General features: G+C 35.8%; 5 protein-coding genes across 14 annotated transcripts; all 5 read right to left on the minus strand.

Annotated features, from left to right (window-relative positions):
• Positions 1-1,132: 1,132 nt before the first annotated feature.
• Positions 1,133-3,589, minus strand: AT1G67280 (Glyoxalase/Bleomycin resistance protein/Dioxygenase superfamily protein). 2 transcript variants are annotated; one of them, NM_105396.4, is made up of 9 exons: positions 3,328-3,589; positions 2,983-3,178; positions 2,768-2,892; positions 2,563-2,627; positions 2,228-2,440; positions 2,046-2,093; positions 1,823-1,930; positions 1,587-1,727; positions 1,133-1,499 (listed from the first exon to the last, which is right to left on the minus strand). In NM_105396.4, the coding sequence occupies exons 1-9, from the start codon at positions 3,440-3,442 to the stop codon at positions 1,458-1,460; spliced, it is 1,053 nt and encodes a 350-aa protein (NP_176896.1). In that variant the 5' UTR covers positions 3,443-3,589; the 3' UTR covers positions 1,133-1,457. The 2 variants fall into 2 exon arrangements, with proteins under 2 accessions (NP_176896.1, NP_001077783.1); NM_001084314.2 differs by having other exon boundaries at positions 1,169-1,499; positions 3,440-3,589.
• A 226-nt stretch (positions 3,590-3,815) lies between these two features.
• On the minus strand, positions 3,816-6,135 carry GLOX1 (glyoxal oxidase-related protein). Its single transcript, NM_105397.3, has 2 exons — positions 5,540-6,135; positions 3,816-5,394 (listed from the first exon to the last, which is right to left on the minus strand). The coding sequence occupies exons 1-2, from the start codon at positions 6,053-6,055 to the stop codon at positions 4,063-4,065; spliced, it is 1,848 nt and encodes a 615-aa protein (NP_176897.1). The 5' UTR covers positions 6,056-6,135; the 3' UTR covers positions 3,816-4,062.
• A 463-nt stretch (positions 6,136-6,598) lies between these two features.
• Positions 6,599-10,053, minus strand: AT1G67300 (Major facilitator superfamily protein). 7 transcript variants are annotated; one of them, NM_105398.4, is made up of 14 exons: positions 9,830-10,053; positions 9,556-9,692; positions 9,360-9,477; positions 9,213-9,280; positions 8,987-9,119; positions 8,502-8,601; positions 8,300-8,412; positions 8,086-8,179; positions 7,788-7,947; positions 7,530-7,673; positions 7,369-7,442; positions 7,187-7,275; positions 6,994-7,108; positions 6,599-6,909 (listed from the first exon to the last, which is right to left on the minus strand). In NM_105398.4, exons 2-14 carry the CDS (start codon positions 9,644-9,646, stop codon positions 6,727-6,729), a joined length of 1,482 nt encoding a protein of 493 aa, NP_176898.1. In that variant the 5' UTR covers positions 9,647-9,692; positions 9,830-10,053; the 3' UTR covers positions 6,599-6,726. The 7 variants fall into 7 exon arrangements, with proteins under 7 accessions (NP_176898.1, NP_001320756.1, NP_001320759.1 ...); NM_001334289.1 differs by having other exon boundaries at positions 7,007-7,108; positions 9,830-9,984; NM_001334288.1 differs by having other exon boundaries at positions 7,007-7,108; positions 9,556-9,984.
• Positions 10,054-11,076: 1,023 nt separating this feature from the next.
• On the minus strand, positions 11,077-16,021 carry AT1G67310 (Calmodulin-binding transcription activator protein with CG-1 and Ankyrin domain; the record flags this gene model as incomplete). The annotated part of the gene is made up of 13 exons (NM_105399.2): positions 11,077-11,175; positions 11,289-11,582; positions 11,675-12,254; positions 12,468-13,156; positions 13,320-13,543; positions 13,636-13,720; positions 13,946-14,034; positions 14,345-14,846; positions 14,937-14,991; positions 15,085-15,173; positions 15,287-15,402; positions 15,499-15,624; positions 15,919-16,021. 13 exons carry the CDS (start codon positions 16,019-16,021, stop codon positions 11,077-11,079), a joined length of 3,051 nt encoding a protein of 1,016 aa, NP_176899.2.
• A 2,152-nt stretch (positions 16,022-18,173) lies between these two features.
• EMB2813 (DNA primase, large subunit family) lies at positions 18,174-21,996 on the minus strand. Of its 3 annotated transcripts, none has more exons than NM_001198411.2 (18): positions 21,723-21,996; positions 21,572-21,633; positions 21,389-21,492; positions 21,213-21,294; positions 21,077-21,136; positions 20,942-20,999; positions 20,705-20,724; positions 20,532-20,615; positions 20,368-20,432; positions 20,237-20,285; positions 20,111-20,158; positions 19,945-20,034; positions 19,794-19,853; positions 19,539-19,598; positions 19,329-19,403; positions 19,127-19,212; positions 18,633-18,726; positions 18,174-18,543 (listed from the first exon to the last, which is right to left on the minus strand). In NM_001198411.2, the coding sequence occupies exons 1-18, from the start codon at positions 21,859-21,861 to the stop codon at positions 18,415-18,417; spliced, it is 1,365 nt and encodes a 454-aa protein (NP_001185340.1). In that variant the 5' UTR covers positions 21,862-21,996; the 3' UTR covers positions 18,174-18,414. The 3 variants fall into 3 exon arrangements, with proteins under 3 accessions (NP_001185340.1, NP_001185339.1, NP_564893.2); NM_001198410.1 differs by having other exon boundaries at positions 18,278-18,543; positions 20,705-20,832; positions 21,723-21,928; NM_105400.2 differs by having other exon boundaries at positions 18,287-18,543; positions 19,539-19,583; positions 21,723-21,867.
• Between the last annotated feature and the right edge of the window lie 36 nt (positions 21,997-22,032).

The raw sequence follows: 22,032 nt of genomic DNA on the forward strand, positions 1-22,032 counted from the left end.
TAATCTGGAAAACAATTAAAAATATTTTCCCTCTTTTTTAACTTTTAGAAAATTACAAAAAAATTGTATTATCATTAAAAATAAATCAATTTTTTCAATAAAACAAAACATATATATCAGGGTTAAAACTACCACACAATTTTATTTATTTTCAACAAATGTATTTATAAATTATTATTTTCATACATATATATTAAAAATTATTTATTTGGGAGTAGATCCAAGTTGGATCTGAATATCCTGTTTTTCAATAGAAAAAGAATTAGATCCAGATCCGTAAGTTTCATATATCATCTTTCAAACAGGATTAAGATTTCAGATATTTTTCCACCTCTAAAGATGATATACATTTATCCAATGATTTTTTTGAAATCTTTTATATGAAATTTAGATAAAGTTTTTTATACTAAATTTGAATTATGTTATATTTTCATTGGAAAAATCAGGAGTCAAAACATAAATATCAAGCAATCAAACTAATAATAATATAAAAGGATTAACAGTATTCAATAATAAGACAACCAAAAACATATGCAAATATTTAAAAAATCATAAATAAAATCGACTGAATATAAAATATCTTAAAAACTGTTATTAGCACATACCTTTTGCAAAATAATTCAACTGAATGTTAGGTTTCTTCATTGATGCGATAAAAAAAATCTAAACTTTCTTTATGATATGTGTTTTCGCTATATTGTTATAAAAACAATACGGCGGATATAAATACATAAAGCTGTGAATATGATCTTTTTATAGAACAAGAATGTTAACCTAGACGACATAAAAATTGAAACATGTCAAACGATGTCGAATAGATTAGTATAGTCGATGTCGTTTGGCATATTTTAATTTTATGTTGTTTAGGTTAACTTCTAGTTTTATAAAATCGTATACAAGTTTATCTAACGCTAATCCTTTAGTATATTATACGATGTCGTTTGACATGTTTCAATCTTTGCTTCGTCTAAGGTAATTTTTTGTTCAGCAAAAGATTATCTAATTCACAAATTTTTTGTATCACTAAAATCTAGCCCGTTTAATCTACACATACATATTTTTTTGTAAATAAAATCCCGAATTAAACAAAATTAAGAAGAAAAAGAAATGACATTCAAGAATTGATGTCAAGCTTCGATGTTTTCTAGTGTAAGGATCCTCATAACTTGGACTAGGCATAAGATTTTTTCTTGAATATCATTCACTTATCATCTTATTTATTGGCAATTAATGTTAAGTGGAACTAATATACAAAGACGCAACATAGGCTTTTATACTGTAAATTAAACAACTACACTATATTCTGAAAAACAAATCATTCACTTTGATAAAAATATTCAGCACTGAGAGAGATTATATCAAACCCCAAACTGATGTAATTCACAACAAGGCCTCTCCTCCTGTCTCCCTCATAAGCCATTTTCGTGCATTTGTTGCCTCTCTTCTGCTTTCTCCTCTCACTCCAGTTCTTTGAGAAAGTCAATGTTGTCCACAAATACCTGTAAAGCCAAAAGTCGAAACTCAAAACGAGACATTCAGAGCTCTTTGCATCAATATGAATCTATCTCTACACACCAATATCTTACCGATTTCCAACCATCAGGATCCAGACACGCGGTGATCTTCGTGCTAATACCTGGTAAGGGACCAGGCTCCCTCGTGATTTTTCCCCCAAAGAGTTTTATAGCTTCTGCAGTTTTGTACACATCATCCGTCCCTATTGCTATCTGATAGTAATCAAATACAAGCAAACAAGTTAAAACTATCGCAACCCTCCAGTTGAAAAGTAATATAGACGAACGGAATGTCAATTTTCTTTTACCTGAGCATAAGCATTTCCTTTATCATATTCAGTGACACCATAGTTATATGTCAGCTCTAGGACAGGAAATTTATCTTCTGGACCATATCCCATCATGGCTATTGTGTACTGCAAATAACCACTTACGGTAAGTGAGTTTATACAAAAACATATAACCGATATATACAATGGAAGGTTAAGGCCGCATAAGTAAGAATTAGATTTGTGAGGCATTGCAAATTACCTTGTACTCTGGGTTGTCTCTTGTTCGCAGAAGTTCCATTCCAAAAGCCTATAAAGAAAGGAAGCACACATGATCAGAGGATAAGAATGCATTCTGATAAAAGAGATAGAAACTATATCAGATCAAACATTTACTGTCAGGCTGCAAACTACCACATCTCAAAACAATTTCATAGGAATCACCTTCTCATAGAACTTTATGGCCCTATCGAGATCACCAACACGGAGCATAACTTGGCAAAGAGGTTCTGGTGTAGGACCTCTTTCCAAGAGTTCAAATTTGTAACCATCAGGATCTTCAATGAATGCTATTACAGTTTTGCCACCTTTGACAGGACCAGGCTCCCGGCTTACTTTTCCCCCTTTGGCTTTCACAAGCTCTACAGTTTTCGCCACCTTTTGGAAAGAAATTTTCACTTCTTAGATATAAAACCATTAAGTGGAAAGAGTAAAATCCATACACATCAAACACTGTTTCAAAGAAAGAACATAATTGCATATAGATTGTAGAAGCTCACATCATCGACCGCAATACCAAAGTGACCAAAACCAGCCCCAATGTCATACTTGTCAACTCCATAATCTGTAAAAAAAATTACACTAAGAAAGCTAAGCCAACCATATAAATATAAAATGCATAGTCTTGAGCTCCCTAGAGCTAAATGAACTACAATACTCAGAGTCTTGGCAGTAGCATAAAAGGGGGATACAGATATAACTTACTATAAGTAAGCTCAATCACAAAGTGTGAATCTTCCGGTCCATAACCAAGGAAAGCATTAGTATACTTCTCTTCTGGTATATCACGCTTACGTAGAAGCTTCATCCCAAGACATTCAGTATAAAACCTACAGCAATCAGATGATTCTTTTAAACTTAATGTGACTTTAAGAGACTCAACATCAAAGCCATATCACAGGAAAGCCAAAGTGAAGTACTTTATCGTCCGGTCCATATCGCCAACACGATAAACAACATGAAGCATTCTTCTCTTATCATTCTTAACCCAGGTGAGAAGATCATCTTGTGTAGTAGCTTGAGCTGCTTTACCAGATTCAGCAACTCCTAAACAGTTTACACTTCTTCTCAAAAGCTTATGAGAAGTTAAACCAAAAAGCTGTGATTGAGGAACATCTGCAACAACACAAATTGAACAAGAATCATAAACCAGAAATTTGGGAACTTTAAAACAACCCTAGTTCTAGAATTCACTAATCAATTGGAGAATGATTGTATCTATATTGTGTAGTCAACGATATATGTGAAAGGAGGAGGATGATTACGGAGAGTGCGAGAGAGATTTCTGGAGAGGAGGGAGATGGGGAAGCGAGGAGAATCAGAGAAGCAGGCGAGGGAAGGTCGAATGGAGGAAGCAGCCATAGGAATGATCCTCACCATCTTCTTCCTCGAGATTCAGAGCTCTCTGCGTGTGTTGATGAATGATTCGTCAAGCGGTGGCTACTTTTCCTCCGTCGGAGATTAAGTGACGACAACGGTAGAGACTAGAGATAAAGCTTTTTTATTCTTTTTTATTTTGGAGATTCATTAAAAAAACAAAACAAAAAAACAAAAACAAAAAATTGAACGATTCGTGATATTTAGACATAATTATTATTAGTTAAATGATTAATTAGTTAATTACTGCCTTATTGGAACTTATATATTTAGATTTTGTATTGTAATGTTAAAATGAAATGAATTTTTTCTTACTTACAAAAAATAAAAAATGGAATCGATGTTGGAAAATAAATGTCATAAGTAACACTATTTATTAATAAAGGACTACAAGACTGTTGAAAAAATATAAAATAATAAATAACCATTCTATATAGTGATTTCATTATGACAATTTTCTCCAATTTGTTATATCTATCAAAAAAACATTTATTCAAAAAATATAATAATTACAAGAATCAAAGAATATATACATGTAAGTATAAAGAAAAAAAATTAACCTTACAAACATGTTATATAGGTTTCGTTTCAAAAAATAAATTGATAATATATGCATATCAAAATTAGACAATCTGAATCCATTCTCCAACGCTAGGGACACCATTGTAGACGGCAAAGAGAAGATAATAACCAGGAGGAGCAAGTTTTCCACTAGGAGGAGCAACGGCTTGGATTTGATGATTATCGCCACCAACATTCTTCACATTGTTAATACCCAACATAAGCAACCTCATGTTCATTGATACACTATGTGTAGTAAATGATGGTGCCAACATTGTCACCATTACATTCTCCTTTGCTACGTTTTGTTGTTTAAGCTCGATCTTTACGTCAAACATTTGTCCATACTTAATCTGTTTTGGTGTTGCGGTGTTTACGATTCTTGGTCTCATATTGGCTAGAGCTGGATCAAGGTAAGGTGGTGAGAATTTCTCGATGCGGAGTTCGGTTGGGTACTCAACGTTGAATTGGTATCCGTTGTTGGTGTTGCTTCCACCGACGAGAACTTTACCATCAGGAAGAGCGATTGCGATGGAATGGTACACACGAGGGATAGTGGAAGGAGCGAGTTCTTTGAAACGTTGGCCTAAAGGTTTGTTAGGTTTGTACAAGAGTGGAGCAAAATTTGGTTCTTTGGCTAAGTGCCAACCAGAGGAGCCACGTTTTGCACCATTAATGATAAGAATTTCTCCATTAGGAAGGATCACAGTATCACTCATCACACGTGACGTTGGCATGGTCTCTGTTTTCCATACAGGCTTAGCACTATTGATGTTTAACCTTGCACAATCTTTCAAGGCCCAATCGTAAATCTTTAACCTCTCTGCACGGAAGTAAGCGTCTTGTTTTGCACCACCGCAAACTAGGACATCAGCGGGGATGATAGCGGGGTTTTGGACGTAGAGGCGGATGGGGAGAAGAGCCGAGGAGGCGGAACCAGGGTAGTTACGGGCACCACCGGGAAGTTGAGGGAACTCTTTGAGCACTTTGTTTGTTTTCGGGCTAAGAAGAATGGATCGGTTGTTGGCGAAAATGAAGAGGTTACCATCAGTGTTAAGCCAAACAAAAGGGTAAAGATTGTTTTCTTCTGGATCATCTGTTTGTCTAAGAAGTTGTGAGTCATAGAGTTTCTTGTTGTTTTGTCCTTCCGGAAGGATATACTCGTAGTTGAGAGCGTCACGGCCTCCAACAACGATGAAAGTTCCATCAGGAAGAGTGGCTTGTGTTGAGTACCATCTCCTTGCAGCGAGTGCCTTTGGATATTCAATCCATACACAGTTTTCGCATGTGGATAGGTACCTTGCCGTGTTTGCTCCTCCTTGGAATCCTCCAGTACTTACCAAAGTACCGTTTACGGTTAAACCTCCAGAAGAACACCATGTGTCTGTTGTAAGCTGTCATGTTTCCATTAAATCCATCAGATCAACAATTACTAATGTGTAAAATGAATTATATTTGTAATTTCTTAATCTGCGTGATTTTAACTAAAACGTTATATAAAAAAGGAACGGAGGGAGTAATAATTAGTAATTTTGTTACCGCAAGAGGCTTGATGTCTCCGGTGTTAATATCGACGAGGACAGAGTGAGCCCAACAATCAACTTTATTTTTTTTGGCGTCAAAAACATGGCAAGGTACGCCTGGAGGCAATTTGATTTGTGAAATTCTCCAAATGGTTGCGTCGTAAAACTGAACTTTATTGATCAAAGGCATCAAAATTGCGTGCATGGCTGAAACACCAGAATTCTTCATGAATAACTCCCATTGTCCAGGCCAATTCATCTCAGGTCCTGCGGCAACGGTGCCACGACCTTTACCTTTGCCTTTGCCTTTGCCAGCTTTTGGTGGTTTTACTTCGAGGGCTTCACGTTTAACCATGCCTTCCAATGAAGTATGATCCTCAACTTCGAGGGTTTCACGTTTAGCCGTCGTCATGCCTTCCAATGAAGTATTATCGTCATCATCATCGTTGTCTACCTCTGCGACTGCCTTAGAAACGGCTGCCACCAAAACAATGATGGATAATAGCCATAAGAGTCTTGTTGACTTTTTCATTTTATTTTTTTTTTCTTTTTTTTTTTACTATTTGGATGGGACAATAAGGAATGATGTCTACGGTTAAACTGGTTGATGATGGTTTGTCTAGTGAACATTGCTTTATATACTTGGGAATAGTTTGGCTTGTGTTTATTTTTGACCTTTCTTTTATTGGAATGAGTGGTTGGCAAATTATTTCCTCTATACGTTTGCCTTTCATTTTGTATGGTGGTTCTTTAAGAAAAACAAATGATAGGGCTATATTTTTTCTTTTTCTCACGTTGGCTTACAGCGTTAAATTTGTTGCGTAAACCCAAAAATATAGTATTTGAACATAATGATTTTGCAAAAAAAAACATTTATATAAAGTGGAAAGCTTCTACCTAAGATTTTGAGATTATGTTTGCTTCTACCTAAGATTTTGAGATTATATAAAGTGGAAAGCTTCTACCTAAGATTTTGATGTATGCTTTAGTCACACTTTTGAAATTTTGCCTGGCACTTACATGCCTGTATCATTGTGACTATTTAAACCCAAGAGTTTTCTAATAGAGACAATAAGAATAATTCAAATCTTGAAATTGATTAGTTTACGTGAAATGTAACATTTAACGAACTCTACCGAAAACTCGAATCTTTTTATTTGATTATACAACAGTGACCAACAAGATGAGAGACTGAAAACACATTCATGGTTTGGCTAGTAGAGAAATCTCAATCTCTTGAAGTGTTTTTCCTTTGGTTTCAATCACGTTCCGCTTCACGAACATCACCGCCATTAAACAGAACGTAGAAAACATCGAATATAGTAGCCGAGGACCAAGCTTCTCAAGCAATCTCAGAAAGAGTAAACCCACAAAGAAATTTATCACCTGTCCAACAAGATTCAACAATGTTAAGCAACCTTAGGAACGAAAACGCAACGATGATAAAATCAACGAGTTTACTATTGTTACCCAATGCACAGACATGCAGAAAGCCATCGCTTTTGCTCTGATTCGACTTGGGAAGATCTCAGGGAGGAGTAAACCTGGTACTGGACCAGCTCCTAAGGCGAATGTTAGCACAAACCTGTATCAGAAATGACAATTTTGTTTAGAACAAACAAATTATGGGTAAACATATTTCAGTTTTTCAATAAACACTTACACAAGAGTGCCACCGACAGACAAACACAACGCCGAAAAATGTGGTAAGTATGAACTTGTAGCACCAACTTGAAGTGCCATTGCTGCTGCCTAATATACATCAAAACATAGGTGGGCTGTCACGCTAAAATCATATCAGCATAGGTAATAAGAAAAATGGAAAGGAAGCAAAACACAACATACCATGCCAATAAAACTCCAAAGCAGAAGAAGCTTTCTTCCTACTTTATCCATCAACACCATCGCGATTACAGATCCTGATAATCAGAACAATGTTACAATCCAAGATCCATATGATTGAAAAGACAGAAAAAAAAAAAAAGTGGAGGAGAAGGCTACTGTACCCAAGAGGTTTGAAACTCCAACAAATATGTTGCCTAGGTCCGATGGTACTCCAGCACTTTTGAATACGGTAGAAGAGAAATAAAAAACAGCATTTATACCAGATAGCTGTTGCAAAGCAAACAGGGTTGATCCAATAAAAACAACTGCAAAAGGAACAAGTGAATAACAAAGTACTATACAGGAAACAAATAGACACAACAATCAACATACATGTTTGCAGTTCCTTCCGCGGGACAAAAGCAAAGAGTTCTACATACCTCTTGAATGCCGACCATATAACAGCTCAGAGAGGCTCACAACATCTGGTTCATCCGTCTTGTCTAGATCTAGTTTGTATAATTCTGCCATTGCTGTTTTCACATGAGACCCTCCAAGCAGCCTCTCAAACTCAGCTTCTGCTTCAGCTATCTTCCCTTGCTGCATAAGATGATGAGCGTTCAAAAGAAGTGATGACAAAAGGAAAGTAAAGAAGCTCTAATGTAAAATTCAGTGCAATTTTCAGCTCAGCATACGACAGAAAATTGTAAAATCTAAGATGTGAATTCTGAAGCAGACCTTGAATAGCCACTGTGGAGACTCAGCACAGAGGAACATTCCCAGAGCGAGTAGTGCAGCAGGTATCGTTGAAAGCCAGAAACAGACACGCCACCTGGGTACCATAACAACATATATGATCAAAACGTATTAAATTATGATATAGAGAGTCCTACAAAAAGTTGATTCTACAAAAGAGTATGGTAAGACTCTACAACAGGTGATAGTAACTTACCAACCCGTGATGTTATGGACTGGGATCCCTATAAACAGAGCTGCCATCAGTCCCAGACATGTAGCTATCTGTATGAAGCTTCCATATGTTCCCCTAACAAAAGCTGGTGATACCTAGTCAAAATTGGGAAATTTGCATAAGAAGTCAAGCGGTTTCAAACTTCTTGTAGAGTAAGTTCTATATTCGGTGTGCATTGATATACCTCTGTCACATAGAGTGCTGCCACAGGTGGTCCAAGACCCATGCCAGTCCCAACCAAGAATCTTCCCAAAAGCATTACAGCTAAGCTGTTGCTAACTCCACTGAAAGAAACACATATTAGCATAAGCAACAAACCAAACTAGTAGAAACGAGGCCAACTCTTGCTAAAGGATCATAATATTTTGATATGAGCCACATCAAAATATACATTAGTGAGTGGGATTGGAATACTGGTAAGCTTAATTGGTTATTTGATTTGGTCTGCAAGATTTATCATAATTCAGCACTGTACATCTTTCTTAGAGAAATGAAACAGAGAATCGAATCTGGACCTAACATGTTGTAACCCTGAGACTTCTGGTAAATTTATATAGTAGAACAGTCACTTGATATTTGCAGGTATCAGTGCTATCTAGACCAATTCATAAGTCTAGCTTAAAGGAACACTAGCAAAGAACCAGAGATAGGAGGAAATTCCCAAATTACCTCACAAAAGCACCCAAAATCATAGGCAAAGCACAAATCTGAAAAGCTCTCCGTCTTCCAAACCCATCAGCAACTCCCCCACTGAATAAAGATCCGAGAAATGCACCACCAAGACATACACTAACCACCAAACCTTTCACATAAGAAGAAAACAGAACTTATAAAAGTAGTACATGTGATGACCACTGCCATGACAAATACTAAGCAGGAGAAGTAATGAAAATACCTTCAGCTAATGTATCACCACTAAAACCAAGATCAGACGAAATGCTTTCAAGAGGTTCATTAACAACTCTGTAGCAACCAAAAAAAATAGCTCAACACAAGTAATCACAACAATATTCAAGAAGAAAAGCTAAAATCAATCACCAACCCTAAATGGTAACCAAATAGAAACGACGAAATTGTAGCCACTAGAACATGCGGAAGAGAACACTTCCATGAAGGATTTGTAGTTTCCATTTCATTGTCCACATCATTCTCTAAAAGACCTGAAGCCAAATTCGAAATTTCATCAGTTAAAATTTTTGAAACTCGTTTCTACAAAATGATGCATGTTTCGTGCGTACCTGAGCTGTCTTCGACGTCGATCATCGGAGAATAATCTCTCGATGACGTTCTCTTATACATCGAGGATGTTTCTCGTTGCAATCCCAACATTCGTCAGCTAAGATTTTGCCAGATTCTTCTAGATCGCTTGATTTCACTGAGTATGATTCAGATTAGGAATCGTTCGACGAACACAGAGAGAGGAGAGCTAAATCGTTAGATACAGCGAAGAAACACGAACAATTGTTGAGAATCTGGATAGAGAAAGAAGACGAGAGGAAGAAGAACACATACAGATCGAGATGAGAGAAGAGAGATCGGAGAAGCTTCTTCTTCTACTTCTTCTGAGTTCTTCTGTGTCAATGAGAAGCATCTGTGAAAAATGGCGGTGGTTGCTAAAGTGCGCTTGGGTTCGATAGAGACAAGACAACAAAAAAACTTTGCTGAATCATTAAATTTTCTCCTTTGCGTCAATTTAACGGTTGGATTGACGCACGTGTCACTTCTACGTCTTTTTTTTTTCTATGGAAGGACCATGGAGAATGTTTTAGACATTTTCATGATTTAGATATTTTGGAACGAATTAACTAATAGCAACTTGACAAAAAATTAATTCAGCTAGATAAAATTTCATTTTTATCATTTACTCAAATAATGCAATTTTTATGTTATTATAAATAATGATTTTAGATTCATAATAAATAATTAAATAAATCTTCAAACTATTTCACAACAAACAAGTTTTAATAACCGTAACACAAATATTAAAGATGTAAATGTTCGTCTCTAAATGAATGATCGTAAAAACTAAATTAGAAAAGCTAAAGTGGAATATCATTCAACTCATTTCTCTCCAAAATTTGAATACTAAAGAATGATTTTCTGAGGTTTTATTTTTGTATCAAAAATATTGACTTTCTTTAAATTTTTATCAATAAATTGTTAATTTCAAAAATCATTAATTGAGAATTTTAAAATTTTGATGAATTACTATTGGTTAATAGTTATGAGAAATGGTTCAGTATGAATAAATAGTACATTTATAACTAAACATTGAATGTTCTTCTTAATTGGTGTGATAATGAGGGAGTATAAAAGAGTTGAACAAAAAAATAATTATAAATAATCTATTCATTCAAATATTTTTTGCTGAACAAACTGAACTATTTGCACCAAAAAAGATTCATACTATTTCATTCCTTAACTTTTGGATTGAAATTATAAGACTAACTATTTATTAGAACACAAAACACAACAGTAAAATCACCTTAAGAAACAAAAAAAAAAACATGATATCACAAATTTGTATATGTACATTGTTTTCCTTGTCCAACACATCAAAGCCTTTAAGCTTTTCAAGTTAGTCCCAATAAAAGACCATTTACAGAAACTACTAACAAGAGCTCTTCCTTGTTTTCTTCTTTGCATGCAACTTCACAAAATCTAAACTATTCAGTTATTCACTCTTGAAACTTCACAAAATCTACAGACACTATTAAACCTCTAAATTCACAGAGATGTTCTTGCCTGTCTTTCCCCTCTCAAGGCAATGAAAACAAAGTGTCATATTCCATATCAGCTATGTCGAACAACCCATCATCGTCCTCTCCAACTAATGTCTCTGTTTTTCCAAGCTCAGCCTGCAAATATTCAAGCATCTTCATTATTATCATATAACTTGTGACAAGAAACACTAAGAGCAAGTCCACTATGATGATTTATAACTTTGATTCATCTCTTGTAAACTACTAACCTTTGTCTGACAATATCTCTTGAGCACTCGGTGGTATTGCTGGCGAGCCTCTGGAGAGTTAGACATCGATAGAACACGAGAGAAAGCCTCGTTCACTGCAACATCTACTTTCTGTTTGCGGAACACCTTGAGAATGTCTTCGTCTTCACTGTCCTCTGTACTCTCTACGTCTTGTCTGAACCCTCTTAGTCCAACTCCTTTTCTTCTCCACCTGAGTACAACCTTATCTAAAATTCTTACTGCCCAACAGATTACTTTGTAATTTTTCCTTATTTGGTAACCTCGCACATGAGCCTGCCAGAATTAGAAGAGAATAAAGAGCTGCACGAGAAGCCAAAGGCTAATGGGAAACAACTATGTTCATCTCACTAAAGCTGTTAAAATACCTGAATCTTTACAACTTTCTGGCGAAGCTCTAGAAAACATTTACGATCTTTATAGCCACGAAAATTCTTCTGAATAGATAAAGCTGCTGAATTGTAGTTCCTGCCCTTTCCAAACGTTAGCTTTGACATGGCCGAGATCCCTTCTATATCTTCACAATACATCCCATACTCTTGTAAGCAAGCAACCAAAGCTGCTTCTCTTTGTTTTCGCTTTCTGAATGAATGTGCGCGAAAAGCTGCTTGGATTCTTGCAGCTGCTTGAGCTGCATTTCGTACTGCAGCCAGTGTGTCTTTCAATGACACTTGATCCTCGTTACCGGAAGGACTTTGTTCTGAGATGGAATTCAAAGTTTTCTCAGTTTGCACTTGAGCAGTGTCTTTTGAATTCTCGGTTTCTTCAAGTGTGAGCGATGAGAGATGGTTTGTTAACGCCACCTCTGACAGATAACCTGCAAGACCCTTGTGGCCATTAGAGGCAGCTATTGAAGCTGCAGTTTTGCCATTTGGATCTTGCCGACTTGGATCAGTCACTGCTCCAGCCGATGCCCCTGAAGCTATAAGGGCAGCCACCATTTTTTCACTGCCACAGCAGAGAACACAGTATTGGTTATTTTGATTCATTTGAAGCTATTGTCTAAGAAAGATTCCATCTTAAACTCCTTTTTACAGGTGACCAAGTGATAACATTCTTTTACTTATGAAATTATGATGCTAAAACATCAAGACACTATTTTCTACTCGAATCAACAAAGTTGAAATGAGACTGTTAGTCTACTCTTTATCGGCTACTCACCTTCCAAATTGTGCAGCCCAATGAAGAGCGCTCCATCCCTTAATATCACGAAAATCTACATTGACTCCATGAGCAAGGATTGGATAAAATGCCCACTCGAAGCCAAGGCCTGCAACCATATGGATAATACCTTGTTCCTGCTTTGACAAAGAACACGTTATGTAATCTTCATCACATGATCTTGAAGACAGCCATGTATCCAGCTTGTCTTTAAGCAGTTCCTGTAGAAGCCAATCAACTGTACTTGTTGATGATGCACTGCCATCTATGATCGTTCCTATGACATGTCTCCATTGATCATCATCAGCTTTCAGTTTCGTCAACAGCTTATCATTGCCAGACTCTAAGTTACTTTTTCTTTCCGACGATCGGTCTGATAGAAGTGTTTGCACAAACCTTACAAGTAATATAAGCTCATTTGGACTTGTGGACATATCAGAGGTCTGTGGCTCACTGCATTTAGGGCAACATGTGTCAGGCTTCTCACGATACTCAAATTCCCTTATTTCACTACACAAGAGTCCATCTCCAGAAGTAATGCATAAATTGACTTTTCCAGGACCACATTGAGGGGCTTCACACCGTATAACACCTTCTTTAATGATCTCAAAAGGAACTTGAGCATTCCCAAACATGCAAGACCATGTAGATTCTGTTGGATCACAGAGAAATGATCCAATGATTATCACCTGCATTGTCAAAATGAAATTTCAAAACGGAAAAATCTAACTGATCAGTGATCACCAACATTTGTTCTAACCAGGCAAGAAGATAACCATGAGAGAACATTTATGCACTTCCACATAAGTCTCAACGAAATATTACGGATGGTGTAAGTGTAAGAGATTAGACCTTTGTAGTTTCATTCGCGTAACCCCAGTCTGGTGATATGTCCTGGATAGTAAACTTTTGATTATGAGCACCTGTAACTCTCATTTCTTGCTCGAAAGGCAGACCGATTTTCATTCCGTCCTCCATCATTCCACAGTATTCACCATTATTCTCAGGAGCTACCAGTGCAGAATAAGAAGCAGGAAGTTGGAAAGAACCAAGATCTTGAGGCAACAAAAATGTAGCTGAAATTTAAGACAACAGGAACTTTTTATCAGACCGCTGTTATACTATATACGAAGCCCAAAAGTATTCTTTAGCAAAGCAGATAACATACATTGGTCAACCTGATTGCTGTAACTCCAATTTGAGTCTTCCTGCAATCCAGCTAGCAATCCTTTTGCAGAACTTGGTGTGCTTCCCTGCTTCCACGAAAAGTAAATAAATTTCTAGATTGGAAAATTGTTACTTATTAGTTTGGAAAATCTACTCTTAAACTACTATTAGAGATTAGAAAATCATAACACATATGGTTCGTTCACCGTGTTCCTCTGTATGAAGTAACTGTTAGGATTCTTTCTGTTCATAGTTTATAGATACAAGATAGTCATCCGTGTTTGATTCCACAAAGTATATGAGAGAGTTACCTCAGAGTTAAGAGGTATAGAAGCCTCACATGCCTCCAACACATCTTTCCAAGATTCAGACCCTTGATCTCCACTCCCTCCTGTACCACCTGTAAACAGATTGCTTCTTACTCTTCCTAAAAACTATATACCATTCTTCATTTCCACGCATACACGAGACAAGCAAGACTACAAGGGCATACTAAAGCTACTTCATATAGATGAATAAATTACAGATCGTCCATAAAGTTTGCTACAGTCAATGAATGACCATTGAAACCTTCTCAGACAGACTAGTGAAACTCAAGTGAATGAACATAAATATTTTCCCTGAATATTGAATAGCATCAAAATCATCTAGTGAGGAAATAGAAAGAAAAAACTGAGTATCGAAACCAATACTGTATAACTTTGGCGTACCTGAAGGTCCTGAACCATTCTTTACGAGCATGAGATTGCTAGAATGGTATTCGGCTCCACCAACATACCCTCCATAGCATCTCTCTAGTTTGTTAGAATCATTCTTGGCACTGTATTGGGCTCCAAAATTGCCTCCATAACATCTCTCTAGTTTGTTATTCTCTGGTCTCTGATATACAGTTGTTGGTTGAGCAAGGTGATCTATGTCACTGTACTCTAAAAACTGGAGACTATCAAGACTTTCTGGTTGAATGTAGTGTGGATCAACAGAATTAACATGTTCATCTCCGATACTCAGTTGTTCCTTAAGCATCTTTAAAGCCTGTCCAAACTCAGAAGAACTTGCACTGCCTTCCAAGTTAGAGTTAACCTCTGCAACGCCCGGCGAAGTAGAAGACTGCTGATATATGTCCGAAGAATCACCAATGTACTGATTGTAGCTTACATTTTGAGTGGAAAGAATTGGTGCAAACTGATAAACTTGTCCACCAGTTTGTTGTCCCTGAAAAGTTAAGCCAGCCATAACGTCATACAATGAAACTCAGGTTCCAGCTTTAGTATAACAAATATTTTGCTTATTCAGAGAAGTCACCTCTTCTCGTTCGCTTACATCCCTGTAATGAACAAGGACAATATGCTCGTATTCCCTGATATAGAAAGCAATAAACTTTATCTTCATTTTTGAGAAAAACAAACAGGAGTAACTTGTATACACATATGAGTACATTCTGACTACTCACGGATCTAACATCCAGTAGATACGCCTCCGAAAAGTAGGGTCTTGCTCTCCATGAGCATAATAACAATTCAATGCCTCAGCGTTACCCACCTATTTCACAAACACATCAATCAAATAGTCATTAACAACCTTAAGAACAACCAACATATCTAAAGTAAGAATGTAAGAAGTATCTAAGATCAAAAGTTCACTATCTCTAATACCTTAAGTCGTTCATGTGCTTCAGCAATAGCTCTACCATCTCTTTTTCTCCGCCATTGATGACCATCTTTACGAAAGAATTTAAGAACCCTTTTATTGAAAAGCAACAAAGACCCACCTAAGAGACGAGAGTTTACCAAAATTGATCATCAAATCAAACCCCGAATCAAAAACCAAACCAGTTAAAGTCAGAAAGCAAGTCAACCAAACATACTTGTAGGTCTTTGAGGAGCTGTATTAGTAAGCGTCAAGCTTTCATGATTCTGCAATATGAAGAGTACCTCAGGAGGTTTCAACCAACGGCTATGAGCTTCTTGATACAGAGTACTAATTTCATATTCTGAGAAGAAGAAAAAAACGAAAAATGTAGTCTTAGTCATCGAAATACATAAAGTTTGATGCTTTCGAGGAAAATGAAGAAACCCCTCAAAACTCACCAGATTGCATAACGACTGGTGACGAATTGAAGTAGAGTAAGTCAATCTATCAAGACAAACATGAGATCAAGTTTGGTTCGGAAGAGAGATAAGGATCGGAGCTCGAGACAGACAGGAGTTGCTAAACCAGTACGATAGACAAAGAAGAAGAGAAGATAGAGACAAAAGAAGGTGTAATAATTTGACTATGGACTGACGAAATAAAGAATCTGAAGGATTAGCAGGAGGGTTCCGACAGATAGCCACGAAGATGGTTGCTATGTCACAGGTAAAGGAATTATCCTCTGCGACGCTACTCATTTTATTATTAGTTCTTCTATAATTGATACCCACGTGGCATGATCTTAGAGTGTCGCAGATTTTATTTCTATGGAGTCGGCAAAAATAAATTAAAATAAATTAAAATTAACATGTGTGAAATCATGGTGGTTTAGACGACAATTACGGAATTAGCCCTTTGTCGTTTGACTTTTGACTTGTGTAGTGTACGTAGAGAAATTAGCACGTCGGCACGACGATTAAAAGTAGTACAATTTGCCTGTGAAAAACTTGAGGGTACAATTGACAATCTGTTATTATTTCTTTGTGTAATCTACATCAAAGTAAAGGAGAAAAAAGTGTCCAAGAAAATGATATTTGGCTGCATAGCATTTTCTTGAATTAGGAATTGGGTGATAAGGTTTTATTCAAGAACATGACAAAATAAAAAAGGTGGTATTGAGATGTAACAAAAGTCAAAAGATATATCGACAAAAAAAAAATTGGATTGGTGTCCTATTTTTAATGCATTTTTTTAAATGTCTTTATTTACTATTTTGTGAATTGATATACTAAAAAAATTATCAGCAACAAATATGTGATCTATACATATTTTGTGTTGAACCAAGTAGCTTTGGTACAATGGTAAAAAGAGGTAATTTCTACTATTTGGGTTCGAGTAAAATTGGTCATTGAGGTTCGAACAATTTAACATAGATTTGTTGGACCTGAAGATTAATCTTTGGATCTATGAAGTTTTTAAAGTCACCTAAATTAAATATCGTATACATTTGACATTATTAGCTCTCTAAAAAAATTTAACGGTTACCATAGTTAAAGCGGATAAATATGTTTATTGATTAAACTATTTTTATTTATCACTTATAAATATACTCTATTGTAGTAATGTACTTTTTAAAAGAAAAAAATTCACTACAGATCAATTAGTCTTTTACATAAAAATAAAGTTGATCCCCTGCAAATTATTGTACATCCCAAAAATAGAATCCGTTACGATCTAGTTTACTAAGAATTTAGTCCGTTTCGTCCGTAACATTCTTTCAAAATCTAAGTATCTATCTTTTAATTATTATGCTTTGAAAGAGAGAAACAACCGCATTCACGAATCATAATCACAATGTTTCCCAAAATTGTGAAAAATAATGTTCCAAAACTCGATTCAACAGCTTGTTCATAAATTTAACGATATACTATGGAGTTGAATGTTTTTCCTCCATTGTCATCTTCAATGCTTCCTATTTAATTATGATCACCTACCATCAATAATTATTCTATATTCCATTATCTTCTCTAGCAGTTTCTTTTGTACGATGTTGGGCAAACAAAGAAATATAAATATAGTAAGAACTTACATCATTAATCATTTATATCTGTCAAGTTCGGTTCAATCTTGTCCTTCTTGCTTTCATGTAATAAATTACATGTTGGTGACCCTCTCCTCTCTTTTGTTGCATATTTGAAGTACAAATATTTCAAAATACACATAATTTAACTCTTTGAGAATTGGTATTTGCATACGGATAAAATAGTTTTCTCATACAAATTTAGTTAAACGTGATTTAATAAAGTGTAATTTAAGGATTAATTTGGATCAAAACCCAATCCCATAAAATCAATTTGAGCAAAAAAAAAAAACAAACAATATGTACAATTTTAAGTGGTTCACCTACAAAATGAGAGGTACATCCTCTAATTAATTTATGTTACAGATTTTAATATATTAAAAAGTTAGTAGTTATAATTTTTTTCATTTTCATCTTAAAAAACAGAGGTAAAAAAAAATAAAAGAGAAAATTCTAGAAAAAAACAAATAAACATGAAATATACCCCAAAATATTTTGAATAGACATTATTATTCTAATGTAATTTAGAAGTTTCGCCTAGTAACCGCGGTTACTAGCTAGATATTCCCATTTTTTACAGTGTATCCAAGAGATTAAATTTCGTAACTCAACAGAGAACTTACTTCTCTCCACTCTCAACATCTCTTCATATTCACCTTCACTCACATTGTCCACTTCAAAAATGTACATCTAAGATAGTAGTAGCAACAACAACCATAATAACTACAATAACAATGGCTTGTGGTCAAATCTTATATCATACAGTTGAATATTTTATTAAAAAGTCACGAGGATAGATGTGTCAGTCATAGTGTGAGTAAGAGATTCACTTCAGTTTCATTGATTTCTTTGAATAGTTAAAGAAACATGTTCATGATTTAAACTCGCACAACATGACAATATTGGAACAAAAGGAAGCATATGCCTAACATATGCGTAATGTTTTTTTTTCTTGATATAGGTATGCTTGGCTTTTAAAAACATGGTACTATCATCAAACAGGTTTGGCATCAACTTAAAGATTTAAATTTTTAATATTATGTCACGGATTACATTGAAACCATAAGGAGATTAAACCGGAGCAGCTGGAGTCTTGGATTTCAGAATCTTCTGACTTTCTTCAAAGTATTGGTTGGGATGGTTGATACCAGTATCACATGATGTACCATAAACAGCTTCAAAGGTTAAGGTGCATGCGAGCTTTACCATATAAATGCATATGAAGAAGAGCATGTTAGTTATTGCTACAATCGCCAAAAAGATTTGAGGTCTTAGTTAAGATTAATCACCTGATAATGTCTGTTCCGCACTTTATCCATTACGTCTTCCATACCACGAGAACTCAATCCCATTCTACTAAGTGCTGCTTTCAGGTTATCCTCACTGTCATCAAAGCAGCAGAATGTATCAGAAACATTACTTTGGGATTCACCTAATCATTCACACATCTACACATATGTAATTATTGTTTCTCTTTATAGCTAGACAAAGGCCAAAGGCAACAACTTCTGCTGAGCAAATGAAGCAAGCTACAATGCGCTCGGATTCGCTTTTGCACACATAATTATATATATAATTCCAAGGAAGGAGTTTCTGTCTCTATAAAGATGATCTTCTTATGTTCACTAATCAAAATATATACAAAAACTCCATTATTTTCAGCCGCTGGTTGTGTTGATATGAGATGTTGGTGATGGATAAGAGATACTATTTGAATAATAATATATAACGGTTACCCTTTTCTTTCAGGGAAAGAGAACATATTTTTGCTGAGAAAACTGACCTGAAATGTCGATAAGGGCAGCCGTGATGATCCCCAGCACCAGGAGCAGATGTGATGATCTTTGAACAAGCATAAGGGGTATAATCCTGAAATTGCAATGTGAATTTGGTATCAGAAGCTGATCATTGCCACTTTCAATGACATAAATAAGAGATGAGAACTCTGGAAAAAAATGGCCTAGAAAGGACAGTTAGGTACTTACTGTTCTCTTGCCTTCCTTCCCATAGTTATGGCGAATGGCATACGCATACTCTTTATCAAATCTCTCAGAGCCAACCTGAGGATAAAAACGGAAAGAGAAATATGCATCTAATAGCTCAGTATTACTTACTTAGTTATTCAAATTTGCTAGCACACACAAAAACATGGAAAAAGGGTGAGGAGAACGAGAAACTTTAGCGAATCAAATTACCTTTTTTGTAAATTCTTCTCTCCAAAACGCTAAGGCGTCATCCAACTTCAGACCCACACCCTACATGGCAATACAACTTCAAAGAGGTACAAATTGGAGAAAAACATGAAAAAGAACTGGTGGCTTATTTACTATGATGTTTGACCAATAGAAATGTTATTACTTCTAGCCTCAAATCTAGATGTGAATCTATCTGCATCACGTCGCATTCAAATGCAACAAAACTTAACAAGGGAGTAGTGTTTAAGGAGAAACCTTCAAAAAGAGACCCAGTTGCATTCTTCCTCCATGTTTTAGATGGTGATCTTCTCGAAGCTATGTGAAACGTTCACATGTTACAATTGCATAGGAGCAGTTTATGTAATTAATGAAGAATAGAAGATTTGCAATCCATGAAGCAGCTTACTTTTTCAAATAGATGCCTCATACAAAGGGGGAAGGAACTCTTGGAAACTTGATCAATATCCTTAAGTGATATGTCAGCGTACTCATTTGACTGTAGAGACATATTAACAACTTCAATGATTCCAATTCTATAAATGTATAAACAAGTTTCAAAGGACAATCCTCACTTGAGAATAATCAGGACCCAAGTAGCTTGTAGATAACGCTTCTACGATCTGAATGAGAGCAATGATAAGTTAAGGAAACATGGGACATGAAATTAAGCAGTTGATTGATTTCAGGTCCGTGCTTACTGGAGTTAGTCTGTCTTTTTCTCGTTCTCGAATGGTAGTTGTCCACTTTCTGCAAACAAAAAGAAAATCTTGTTACTAAGGTGTGACATATATGAGAAGAACTTTTAAATATTCATATAAACCAGAATAACCTGTTTGTTAGAATGAGGGCCTTTGATAGATGAGATCGAAATTGTGTGACAACAAGGGAAACCAACTGCTCAAAGACATAAGGAAATATGAGTTAAACGAAAGAGACACTACTATCTACATAAGAGAAGTTTTGTTTCAAATTGAAATAGAAAGCATTACTTACCTGAGTACCAGCTACAAAGGCAAACCCTTTCTGTAATAATACTCTCCGACTAGCTACAAGGTCAGGAACCTCTTCAAAAGGAACCTTTTTCAGGTGAAAATGAAACTTGATCAGATAAAATGAATTCGTAGCTTGTAGTATATGAACAAATACAAAAGATGAGGCAGACCTACCTTGTAGTAAATGTTTTCAACTGCAAAGGATAAGAAAGACAAGAATTTTTCCATTAGAAAAGGTACAAGTTTTACTGCTAAATGGCTCAGAGTGAACATCGGATCGAAATACAACATGTTACATGTCCCTACTATGTTACACTAATATTAACAGATAACATCAACACATGCACGACGAGAACAAAAGCCACAACTAGGAGACAAAAAAGGGATCTGAGATTTAGTTAGTATCATTACCATCAGAAGAAATTTGACCATGTGAACGCGCAACTAGCCCCAACCTCTCCTTCAAACTCTGCAAATGGTCAAAGATCAATTTCTTCACCTCTGCAAACCACAATCCTGAAATATTGTAGGACAATGAGCTATTACCTCAAGTTCTGCACCTATGACTGCCTTATACGGTAGTCCAAATTCTCCCACAATTGCTCTCTGGGAACAAAAAAAACAAACTTTACCCGCCATTCCACATCACGACTCATCGAACAATAAACAAAGGCAGAAGTACCTGTTCTTCAATCTTTTTAAGCCGGAATCTATGGCGGAAAAGCGCGGTTTCCATGCTAAGAAACCATTTCTTCAATTCATCCCTTAAAAATCAAAATCAAGAAAGAATAAAAACTATAGAAACTAAAATCTAAGACAAAACAATAACTCAAAGGCACAAGAGTAAGAAGAGCTTACGATCTACAATAAACGAGACGAAGAACAAAATGCGAGATTATATCCTTATTGATCATTTCTGAAACATTCGAAAGTCTCATATGTTCTTTCCACAAAGTCTCTACCTATAATCAAAAAGAATTTGAATTTGAATAACAAAATCTGAAAAGTGTCACTAAAAATATCAAATTTTTATGAACATACAAGATCATCCATTTCGTTAGGGTTTCGTGCACGAGCTAATCCATCTGAGACTCCTTTAAGAACTATCACAAAGAAATTTAAAAAACTTTTCAAAACCCCAGAAAGATTCTACACGAAAGCAGCGAAATTTTGGTTTGAATTTGATTGAAACCTCGTAAGCGATCGATGGCGAAGAGCTCAAACTCTTCTAAGCGGACTTCCATGTGTGGAGCTGTAAGATACAGAGGAAGCGTGGGAGTTGAAACGACGTCGTTGGAGACTGTTCGCTTCTGAGAGCGTATCACTTCCATTTTTACTGATTCTACTTCTTCTTCACCGTTCTCTATTCGTGAGCCAAAGAAGAAAGGGTTCGTCGAGAAAAGCGCGGGAAAGATGCAGGCTCAGGAGCGGGAATTTCTCTGTTGGGCCTATTAATGGGCCCATATGATAATGATAAAGATAGCAATTATTAGAGAATAGAT

Source organism: Arabidopsis thaliana (genome assembly GCF_000001735.4).
Source record: "Arabidopsis thaliana chromosome 1 sequence".
Classification (NCBI taxonomy): domain Eukaryota; kingdom Viridiplantae; phylum Streptophyta; class Magnoliopsida; order Brassicales; family Brassicaceae; genus Arabidopsis; species Arabidopsis thaliana.

Bases quoted from the DNA above. Each gene is read 5' to 3' on its own strand.
- GLOX1 (NM_105397.3), bottom strand. From the start codon at position 6,055: ATGAAAAAGTCAACAAGACTCTTATGGCTATTATCCATCATTGTTTTG. The intron at 5,395-5,539 runs GTAACAAAATTA...GAAACATGACAG, and splicing joins GAGACATCAAGCCTCTTGCG to CTTACAACAGACACATGGTG.
- AT1G67280 (NM_105396.4), bottom strand. From the start codon at position 3,442: ATGGTGAGGATCATTCCTATGGCTGCTTCCTCCATTCGACCTTCCCTC. The intron at 2,628-2,767 runs GTAAGTTATATC...TTTTTTTTACAG, and splicing joins TGTGATTGAGCTTACTTATA to ATTATGGAGTTGACAAGTAT. The intron at 2,094-2,227 runs GTGATTCCTATG...CTTTCTTTATAG, and splicing joins CCATAAAGTTCTATGAGAAG to GCTTTTGGAATGGAACTTCT.
- AT1G67300 (NM_179524.3), bottom strand. From the start codon at position 9,646: ATGTTGGGATTGCAACGAGAAACATCCTCGATGTATAAGAGAACGTCA. The intron at 7,674-7,787 runs GTATGTAGAACT...TTCCTTTTGCAG, and splicing joins ATATGGTCGGCATTCAAGAG to TTGTTTTTATTGGATCAACC. The intron at 6,910-6,993 runs GTAACAATAGTA...CTTGTTGGACAG, and splicing joins TCTGCATGTCTGTGCATTGG to GTGATAAATTTCTTTGTGGG.
- EMB2813 (NM_001198410.1), bottom strand. From the start codon at position 21,861: ATGGAAGTGATACGCTCTCAGAAGCGAACAGTCTCCAACGACGTCGTT. The intron at 21,295-21,388 runs GTAAGCTCTTCT...TTGATTTTTAAG, and splicing joins CGTCTCGTTTATTGTAGATC to GGATGAATTGAAGAAATGGT. The intron at 20,833-20,941 runs GTAATGATACTA...GTAACATAGTAG, and splicing joins TGGTCAAATTTCTTCTGATG to GGACATGTAACATGTTGTAT.